Below are 11,489 nucleotides of genomic sequence, written 5' to 3'. Positions count from 1 at the left end.
GGAGAATGGCCAGAGAAAAATGAAAAACAAAACTTTAAAACACTACACTCAGAAACACCACTTAACTATGTGCATGCTTATGCCTGTCCTTTTCTTTCCTTTGATAATATAATCTGGTAGGTAATAGAAATGCCAATATTTTTATCCATTTAAAAATCTCAGTTGAGTCTTTCAGCATATGTGTATAAAAAAATTAAAATCTTTTTTTTTAATTCTAAGTCTATACAAAAGATAACATTAAGACCCAGATCTATCAGGAAGCTTCAGGTGTTTTCTTCCTTAAGAAATTTAGTTTCCTGTGGACTTCAAGTTGGATTAGACAGAAAAGAGATAAAATGTAATATAAGACTTAAATATTCGTTTATAGAATGCCATCGGCCAATATCCTCATGGGGGAAATAGTTTCTGAAGACATTCTGACTGACAGGATGGATTAGAGGGTTTCGGATAATTGAATATAAGACTGAAGGCCATTTGTAGGTAGCTCCGGGCACGCATGCAACTGAAGCTAAGCAGTTGGTACATTAAGCACTGGAGTGACAGGAAGCATGTTTTCTCTGTTTTTTCTTAGCAGAGAAGTGATCTGATATTGTGACATTTTAGAGAATGCTATCAACTGCAAACTACTACTCTACACACACTGAGCCCTGGAGAAAATAGATTAAAAATTTTAACCTGAGAAATTCATTTGATTGTGTTTCTAAATTTCCAAATCCCAAATTCTAAGCTTTGCTGTAGGGAATGTTAGTAGTGTGGGTGTGATGAAATTTAAAGGCTGGTTGTGGTCTAGTATTGGAAGACTTTTTTAATGCTCTGACTTCCAGTAATTCAAGATAATTTCTACTGACATTGTCACCAAAGATTAATTAATTTAAATAATATTAAAGGAGCTTATTCTGTTGTTTTATGAAGGAAGGATATGCAATAAGATCATTGACAGAAGAAAAAAAAGCTTTAAGTCTCTGTCAGTATTTTTCTGAAATGTGCTCAGTTAGCTAAATAAATTAGTATCTCCCTGATCAATTCAAAGGCAGACAACTTTAAAAGGCCACATTTTCTTTTTGAAATTACCTTCTGATAAAAAAAAAAAAAACCTAAAAAATACTTTAGTAAAAAAATAATATAAATGGAGCCACTTTAAAATAGTCGGAGCTGCCATCCCAGAAAAACTGCCTTGCATGTCTTATGCCTCAAACCCTTAGAATGTTAAAACAGAGCAAAACAATCTTTGGACTTGGCCTAAAGCAACATTATGTCTCAAAGAACTGTTTGTGAGCATAACAACAAAGCATGTATTATGACTACTGGACTGACAGTTACTGGACTGAAAATTTAAAACATACTATAGAATAAACATCACTATGTTATGTTATCTGCACCAAAAGAAATGCTTTCCTTCTTTTGATATAATTGTTTCCCTTCTCTTTTACATAAATACCCCTTGCCTTTGCCTCCTAATCAGGGCTTCTGCTTGAGTCAGTTTGTTCTGAATAGCTATTCTTTTTGATTTCCAATAAATGCTTGTTGCCTCTCATTTTGAAAGGCCTTTTATTTTTAGGTTAACACTTCTTAAGAGATATATGTCTCTTACTTATGTAAAATAGAGTACAAGCTTCAAAGGGATTATCAATTTAAAAATAAAGTTTAACTATCATGATTACTGATTTAGGACGGAAACAGATAAGAAAAATCTAAACTACAATTTCCACCTCCCTGGAGAGCTATTGTCTTTTTTCATGTACTAATATATTTGAAGAAATAAAATCTGTTGTAAATTTTGTCTCTCAACATCAATACTAAAATGTATATTCTAGAGTTTAAAGTTTAAAAGGAATTATAAAATTATCTTTCACCCCCAAATTTATTCATGAAATGCAGAAGTAAATAGAAGAGACAAAATTGAGCATGCTTATAAAACCATACTTGAAGAAATTTATTCATTTCCATGTTGGGAAGCAAATTACAAAACACAGTTCAAAAGCAAAATGTCAAGTTGATGTTTCATCAGATAAGAGAAAGGGGAATGGAGCTTTACTATATGCTAACTTGACCTAGAAACTTTTAATGAACATGTTTTGGGCTCTGAGAGTGTCTTTGCTTTGTGGTGCTGCTTTGCCTATACACATTCATATTTATTATACACATCTTTATTCAAACTCTTTCCGCTGCCTCTACGCCTGTCGAAATACTACCCTACATCAAGGCCTTGCCTAGATATCACCCTGTTTATGACATGTTTTCTTAACCCTCCCTGTGGGGAACTTGTCTTTGTTTCCTTGATTAGATATTTTACTACACCATCTTTGTTTTGCTTTCAAGTTCAATTTACTTAGACACTACAAAACAAAATAAAACAAAAACAGAGCTTTTCTATAGTGAAAAATGTTATAGTTGAGTTCCGATGTAAACCTTGTCTTATGCCAAGGCCTGAAGTGTACAGATTTCAGGCTTTCTTTGGGAGGTTTGGGGTATTCTCGTACAATGGCTTCATTTCTATCCTCATCAGCTCACATACTAATAAACTCCATTTTCAAAAAGCATTTCCTGGCACCTGAGAAAACCTTGATCTTATGAATGGACTAATGCTACCTTCTCAAGTCTCATAAAATCTTTATGTCAATTTTGCTCTGCATTGTGCCAGAGAGAGCTATTTGGTGACTGCTGTTTATCTAAGTCCCTCCATTCAAATGAGATTTGAAGTTCATAAGGTCATCCCAGAAAGGCAAAGCTTTAAATAAAATTGAAACTAAAAAAAGAACCCTCAAATCTCAGAGAGGACAGCATAAAATAGGTTCTAACAATATGGGTTATAACAACAACACTCTACTCCCACACAACCTACATGCTGGAACAAAATGTTTCCCAGTCAGAGAACAGAGTTTACGCCTCTGTACATTCATGAAAGCAGACCAGATCAATGGGGGACCCTGTAACTGAGCACTAGCCTGGCCACGCCTTACATAGCAAAACGACCAGGCCGAGAGATCCATGCACTTCCACTAGCCTTCTGCTCAGACATCTGCAGTATTGACGCTAGCAAAAATGAGACTTGGGGTGGAGGCAAAAAGCCTGGATTCGGGACAAAGGTGGAGTCAGGTACTCTCTTTCCAGACTGGTTTGTTGTATAAGTGTCTAACCTTTCAGAGCCTGTTTTTGCATCTGTAAGAAGACAAGGGGTGTAAGGTGTGCCCATTAAGGCAGGCCCACTAATGAGATTAAAATTTCCTACTTTTTCTCCATTTGTTTTCACTGCTTCTTTTATAAGAATTTAGAAATCGAAATCTCCAAATCTTTGGTAAAATTGGAAACAATAATACAGTGGGGTGGGTAGTTTGTGTGGGGAGACTCTACCTTCTGCCTGTGCCTCTTCCTCTATAAGGGCCCCTCCAGTCACCACACTCCAGACTCCCAGATCCTCTCAATTCCCTTGCCTATCCCTCTCCCAACTGTGTGAGACAGCATTCAGACTAGAAGATTTCAGAGGAACAGTTCATAGCAGCCTTGTTCCTAAAAGCACCCTCATGCCTAGAAATACTAGAATGCACTCTTCTCTCTCCTCACCCCTCTATGATTCCCACTCAGAAAGAACAGTCGTCATGTTTTGCTCCATATCTTCCAATATGTAATAGTTATGGTGATGCTAATAGTAACAGTAATAATGACAGCCGTCATTTACTCATTACTCAGTATGTGTTAAGCACAACACTAAGAATTTTATAAGCATTACTTGACATAATCCTTAGAAAACCATACGAGTCAATTCTTATTACTCTAATTTTATTTAATTAAATACATATTTGAGACTTAACAAAACAAGGAATTTGACAAGTTCACATAGTAACTTGTGAATCCAGGCTCCATATCTGTTTTTAAAGCTGCTAGATGTAGCAGTAAATAATTACAGAGTTTTCATTTATTCCACCAGTCATAGAGGAATGGATCTTCTAATCAATGCTTCTGTTGGGGCATATTAGAAATAGAGGAAAAAGATGTGGGATGAGAGCTGTATGTATAAGTGCAGAGAGCCAGAGTATGTATGTCAGAGATAAAGAGATTGAGACATAGACAAAGAGGAAAGTTATCCAATTATTTCATAGGGCGTAGAGCATAATCGTTAATAGTAGCAATGATTAAAGTTTAAGATATCCAGAGTTTGCATAGCGGGGTAAAGAAAATAATAAGAAAATGGACAATTCATAGCCAATACAAAAATGCAAAAGAAACATGTTCTTTTTAAATTTCTTCGTTTTTTAAGAAAACATATTCTTTATTCAAACTCATAATTTTCTCGTAAGAAAAATTACCATATATTACAGAAAGACTTTTGATATGAAGATTTCTATATGTTCTCTTTGTAGATTCTTTAAAAAGTGTTTTAGAAGCAAAGGAAATAGTCCTCACCCTTATTGTTTATCAGCTAGCGACACCTATTATTTGGTCATCAGAAAAGGCTTAGTAAAAGCTAATTAAGATCAAGACATTCTTAACTGGATAATTCTCTTAACAGCAGAGAAGTGCCTATGCTTTGCAATTATGTGGGCCATTGAACATGTGAAGTAAAAGGAATTAAACTTGTTATGACTCACTATGGTGCCCCCAAAAAACCCCGATCCCAATGTTAGTCTGGTTTAAGGGAAAATGAATTTGCAGAAAACAATGAGGCAGTTTGTCCCTGAATCCATGAACTCCCCAGGAACAAAATCTGCTGTTTGACAGTGGACTGGCCTTACCACACTGTTGGGAAGAACACTGAGAGTCAGCTATAACCTGCTAATATCTCTGTAAAGTGGACATAAAGATATTTGGCCAACTGACATCGCAGGGTAATAATATATGAATCTCATACTTCAGTTAAAGGAATAAGGCTGAAATGGTGGATAACTATCCAAATCTTGGAGAGGGGAAGGGTCTATTAATTATGTCAAAATGAATTTTATCCTGTAACTATAGTATGCCAATACAGTAAAGCAGGCAAGTGACAAAGTCCCATGGCTTAAAGTATTTCTCTGGTTGTTAGACTGTAGGGTATGACACATGCAGTTAACGTACTATCCCTGTGACCATGCTAGAGGTGGCAAGGCCTTTCTCCAAGGCAGGGGCAGTGGGGTGGCAACAAATGCATAGATGTGAGAGCTATGTAGGTGGTAGAAATGATAAGATGAATTTCAACAGAAGCTTGCTCTCTATGTTGGCTGCCTGCTGTTTAAAGCCAGCTTCTGCATCTTTTCAAATGGCTCTTTCCTAGTCACTCTGTCATCACCTCTCTATCCCATACCTACTTTCACAGTTCTTTTCTGCCCTCTGCACCCAGCCTTGCATGAAGTCAGTTTGCATTATGTTCTCATGATAATTTAGGGCCAAGTGCTGTCATCACATTGATTGTACTTTGATTATCTGTTCATGGAATTGTCTTGCTACGTCAACAGAACAATGGTTCCCCATAGTTGTCCACATCCTATTCTCTGTAATCTGTGAATATGTCACCTTATATGGCAAAAGGGACTTTGTATATAGGTTGAAGGTCTTTAATATGGTAAGATTATCCTGGATTATTTGGATGAGTCTCAGTGTAATCACAAGGGCCCTAAAAAGGATAGTATAAGGGAGATGTAACTGGAATAATTATCGGACAGCTGCAACACTGCTGACGTTGAGGATGGAGGAATGGCCATGTGCCAAAGAATCCAAATGGCCTCTAGAAGCTGAAGAAAGAAAAGAAATGGATTCTCCTCTAAAGCTTCCAGAAAGGAAAGCAGCCCTATTGACATCTTGATGTTAGCCCAATGAAAGCTGTCAGAATTCTAACCTATAGAATTATGATAATATATTTGTGTTGTTTTAAGTCACTGAATTTGTAGTACTTTGTTACAGCATCAATAATAAACTAATGCACTTGCACTGGACCACTAACATCTAAAGGAGGGTACTGTATCGTTGCTTCCCAGAGGCATCACATAGGTAGGCCCTCTGTGTTTGTGAAAACACTTTCACTAAACACTGCAGCCTCTCCCAACCTTTCCTGTCCTTTATTGAAAAGTGCATTCCCCCTTGTAGAGATATAGAAACACATGTAAGAGTGTTAAAAGCAACAGGCTTCCTTTGCATTTGAAATGGCCCTATAGAGTTTTAAAGACGCTTTAATACATCTTAACTCAATTGAGATTTACTAACTTCTGCTAAAATTGGATTGTATCCACATTATGATTAAAATAATGTACAAATATGAAAGAGAATATAGGAAAATGAAAATGCATGATAGCAAAACTTTAAATTTACTTTCATGTGATCATTGTAACAATAATTTGTTTTGTTTGCTGGTAATGCTAATTGAAGAAATAGCTTCTGTATGGGCCATAGACTTATAAAATAGTCATGGTCGACAATATTTTAGGGGTTATCTGTTAGTGCAGTGAACACCACAATTTAAAGATGAACTAAGACTCATCCTTGTCTAAAGTACACAGAAACAAAATCCTGCCCCACAGTCAGTCCTACTACTGTGAAACTGTAAGAAATGTCCATTCTCATTTACAACCTATGCCAAGAAGCTCTTTATGACACATTATATTGCTTCCCATAAACCTGCTGACAGACTCTGTTATTAATTAATTTAAAGTGGTTGTCATTTGGGAAATTGAGCTTCTCAAACTTCCGATAATGGCTTTGGATATTTAATAAGTTTTCTCTTTTAAATAAAGAAAAGAAGGAAGGAAGCTGAGGAGGAATTCTACTCAAAAGCGATGGTGTCAATAAACAACACTGTTGAATACATTTGCATTTCTTTAGTACTGGACAACTTCTAATTTTGCATTTCCAGCATAATTTGCATCTGTATCATTGAGAGCCTAGTATAGAAAAAGAAAAAAAATGTTAACTCTACAGTAACCTAAGACAACAAAGAAAATAGATAATAACACTTATTTTTCCCATTTAAGGGCCACATAGAGAATATTAATTTATCCATTATAGATTTTATTTTCAACTCACAAAATCTGGGACTTTTAAAATAAATCATTTCCTTAATCTATCTTTGAAAATTCAACTTTTGAGAATCAGTTAATGTTCATATCTACCTCTGGATTTCCTTAAATTGAGACCTAACTGTACTTCCTTTTGTCATAGTTTTGATGTGGTATATGTTTCAGAGATTTTAATCTCCTAATGACTGCTTGGGAAGAATCCTTTTACTTTTTCCAAAGTATAAGTCATAATTTTTAAAAATCCATTGGAGTTTCGACAATTTTTGAAGACCGATCACTTAATTTCCTTTTAAATGCCTCAAGTCAATATTTTTCTTACAGCCTGAGGAAATTTATTTTTTCAGTATGGATATATATGAACAAAGGCAGACACAGGTGTGTATCTGTGTGTGTTTTATCTGAAATGGTACAATGCTGTGACATATACATAACACACCAACAAAACAAATTGGGAGAATCCTTTCTATCTGGCTCTGGCAAACTCAAATTTGTGGGGTTTCTCTATATTTGTGAGTTATCTTATCTGTAAAATAAGATGATTGAACTGACTGATTTTTAAAATTTCTTCTAGGCAAGACATAGGAAAATATTTGATGGTACAAATAAAGATAAGAAATATGAAGGTAAGTAACCAATAACTTTTACCTTTTCCTCCCAGCCTAGATTTCCAAACTGATTTATATTAATATTCCTAGAAAGGAAATTGAAAAATTTTGTGCTAGGAGACATGCTGTTATGCATATGGAAGAGGAGGGCTCTGATTAACAGATGTACTAGATTTAACCAGGTCCAGGGTTTGACCTCATTGTATGTACGTAGAGTTTGTCAATTTACAAAATATATTCACATGCATTATGCATTATCTCATTTGAGTCTTGTGAGGTAAGTAAAATAGACATTATTTAACTTATTTTACATATAAAGATACTCAAGACTAGAACAACTGATTCACTTACTCAAAATAACACAACTCTAATTTGAAAGAGTTCTGGAAGACCAAGGCAGGTGGGGTTGGGGCCTAAGCTAGCACCAGAATCAAAATGAGCCATAGAATTCAAGTAGGAATACTCTGATTTCTTGTAAGGACTACTCCAGTCTCTCTAGAGTGCTCGTGAGTAAGAATAAACCTGTTCACTAGGGTAATGTAGAGCAGCTTGGAGTAATGGATCTGCCATTTCATCCTTCTTATAATTAGATATCCACAAATTAAAACATCCATGAAACTTTATATTACTCTTTACAAGATAAACTCACAATTTATTTTTTAACATTTTTAAAGGTGCTTTGATGATCTATAACTTTGTTTCTGTTAGCAAGTATCATGGAATAAATTTGGAGAATAAAAGAATACTCCAATTTTTACAATAAAAAACAAAAAGCTTAAAATAACTCCAGCTGACAGTATTAGCAGTATAGTAGCTTGGCACATATAATATACAAAAGACGTATATTCAGAAATAATTATTAATAAAAATATCCATCTTTGCCCCAGATTTTTTATTAGAAATTAAAACTTAAAATAAATTCAGTCAGTAGGTAATGTTTCAAAAGATTAAATAACCAAACAACAACAACAACAACAAAACTGGCCATAAATTTTCTTCCAACAAATATAAATGACCTACATGAAAATTTAGTACTGAAGAGTTGATCATAGCTATAAATCAGAAAAATTCTATTTTTGTCAAGATAGTTAGTTATTTTCTTTCTATATTAGGAAATAGCAACCAAAAAGGGAGATCATTCTTAATTGCCAATTTCTCTGAAAGTTAGAATTTAAAACAAGAGCAATTTCACTGCTAGTTGTGAACAATTAACCAGTATAAGATCAACTTTCCTACCAAATATGAAAGCTAGAAATTTTAAAAGAGAAAAGAAATAAATTTGCTTGAAGGCAATCAGGATTTGAGAGGCCAATATTTCAAACAAAAAGGACAATATAAGGAGGTAAGCACAGAATTGTATATCACTCTCTCAAGAATTTGCTATTTCAGAAGTAGAGAAAGGAAAAAAGGCTGAAAACCAAAACAAAGGTTTGGCAGGCCACAATGCTAAGGAGATAAAAATTAGAGGTCATGCTTGCCTCGTTAAACATCCAGGCCTTCAACTAGAACCCCTAAAAAGGTATACATGAGCCAAAAAGCAAACCACAAATAGACAAATATACACACAAACACACTTGAAAATCAACTTCAAATATAATTTATATTGGGATAATTTGGGGTTTTCTGCCCCTACTCTATCTATAAAAAACAAAACAAAACAAAACAAAACCAACAACCTTCTCCAAGGAAGATAAAATCATAGTCTTTACAGTTTTATATTCAAAATGTTCAACACTCAATAACAATTACCAAAAATACCAAAGAAAGTACAAAAAGATCCAAGAGAAAAACAGTAAATAAAAAGAGACACTTAGGTAGTCCAGAAATAAATTTAACAGACACAAACTTTAAAATAACTGTGATTAATATATTTAAGAAAACAATGGAGATCTAACCAGAAACTGAAATAATTAAATGAAACTTCTAAAATTGAAAAAAATATATCACAATGAAAATTAAAATGTTGATAGCTGAGTTTGAAAGTAAAAGAAGAGAGTATTAAATAACTGAAAAAAACCCTGTTGAAAATATCCAGCATAAGCACAACATATAATAATGTATAAAATCTAGAAGAGAGTAAGAATATGTGGGACATAATGAAACAATCTAACATTTAAGTAATTGAAGTTCTAGAAAGACAGAAGTGAAAGAATGATAAAGTAATATTTGAATATAATACAAAGATTCTAAAGCTGACATAAAACCTTATATCCCAGATTCAGGATATGCCGTAAACTTCATGTAAGATAAATACAAATATAATGACAACTAAGCACATCATAATAAAATTGCTAAAATAAAAGGCAAGAGAAAAATCTTAAAAGCAACATGAGAAAAATAAACACATATTCCCTTCAAATGAAAAATTTTAAGGTGACAGCTGAATTTTCAATAGGAAATAATGGAAGCCAGAAGACAATGGAATGACATCATTAAAGTGAAAAAAGAAAATAACTTCCAATCTAGAATTCTACAACCAGGAAAAATACCATTCAAAGATTAAAAAATAAATAAATTTTCATACAAATAAAACTGACCAAATTCATAATACATAGACTGCTCTAAAAAAAATAAATAATAATAATAATATAAACGAGATGTTTAGGCAGAAGGAAAAAATAGCAGGTGGAAACAAAAATGCAGAAAGAAATAAAGAGCAATTAAAGTGGAAACATCGAGTGTATTAAGTAATAATAATTTATGTGAATTTTATATATATGTAGAAATAAAAGCATGACAATAAGAAACAAAAAACTAGATAGACTAAATGACCAATTATACTAAGTTTGTAATATTGTATTTAAAGTGGTAAGTATTTAAATTTATATTAGACTTTACTAGGTCAACATTAGATGTGGTAATATTCAGGGTAATCACCAAAATATAAGTATATAAAATATGTAAAATAAAGTAATGGATTTATAAATCTCAGGCTAATAATAGCAGAATATGGAGTAATAAAAATATTCTTGACTCATTGAAATAATACCAAAAAACAAAGAAAAAGGACCATAGAATAGGTTAGACAAATAGAAAACAAATGTTAAAATGACATAATTAAATTCAACTATAGCAGTAATTTCATTAAATATAAATAGGACTGAATATTCCAATGAAAAGTCAGAGATTGTCAGACTGTATTTAAAACAAAAGATAAAGCAAAAAAATAAATTAATCCAGGTTTACAGGATGTCCACCTTAAGTATAAGGATATAGAAAAGTTAAAAATATGAAAAATAATCATTATCCAAATACTAAACCAAAGAAAGCAAAACAAAAAAATTATATATTATGATAAAAGGGTATATCTACCAGTAAGATATAATAATTTCATATCAACCCATAAAGAAGTCAAAAACTGACGGATCTAAAGGAAATGTAGAAAAATCCACAATCATAATGAGAGATTTTTGACACAGCTATCTCAGTAACTGACCAAAGCAGAGATATGTACATAAATTTTTTAAAAAGGATATTGGAATTACATAATTAACAAATGATATAATAGATGTACATAAAATGTTACATCTGGTGACTGAAAAAAACTTTTGTTGTCAATTCACATATTTCTTTGTTCTCTGATTATGATGGATTTTACCTAGAAATTTAGTGATTCACTGTTATTAAAAGATAACCAGAGAATCTCTAAATATTTGAAAATTTAACAAGCACTTCTAAGTAATCACAAGTAAAAGAATAAATCACAATGGAGACTGGAAAATATTTTACTAAATGAAAATTAAAATACAGTACAGCACAACTTATTCAATGCAGCTAAATGGAAATGCTTACAGATAACATGCTTATAGATAAATTCAGTGTATGCTTTAAGTGTATGCTTAAATTCCTTAAAGACCTAAAATTAATGAGTTTACAATGTATACTCTCAAGAAGTTTTAAAGAA

The 11,489-nt window shown here is 33.0% G+C and overlaps 1 protein-coding gene across 7 annotated transcripts in view; it reads right to left on the bottom strand.

Moving 5' to 3' along the window:
- FGF14 (fibroblast growth factor 14) overlaps nt 1–11,489 on the bottom strand; it is a 580,805-nt gene that overhangs the window by 141,866 nt on the left and 427,450 nt on the right. Inside the window, exon 2 of one of the 7 annotated variants that reach the window (XM_023532432.1) lies at nt 7,765–7,781. The exons of the other annotated variants lie outside the window; for them this stretch is intronic. Coding sequence (XP_023388200.1) covers nt 7,765–7,781 — 17 coding nt within the window. The remainder of the gene's footprint in view (nt 1–7,764; nt 7,782–11,489) is intronic. 7 annotated transcript variants of the gene reach the window in all.

This window comes from Pteropus vampyrus, unplaced genomic scaffold (genome assembly GCF_000151845.1).
Source record: "Pteropus vampyrus isolate Shadow unplaced genomic scaffold, Pvam_2.0 Scaffold83, whole genome shotgun sequence".
In the NCBI taxonomy this organism is placed as follows: domain Eukaryota; kingdom Metazoa; phylum Chordata; class Mammalia; order Chiroptera; family Pteropodidae; genus Pteropus; species Pteropus vampyrus.
The sequence above is the reverse complement of the archived record's forward strand: the minus strand, read 5'-3'. Positions and strand labels throughout refer to the sequence as shown.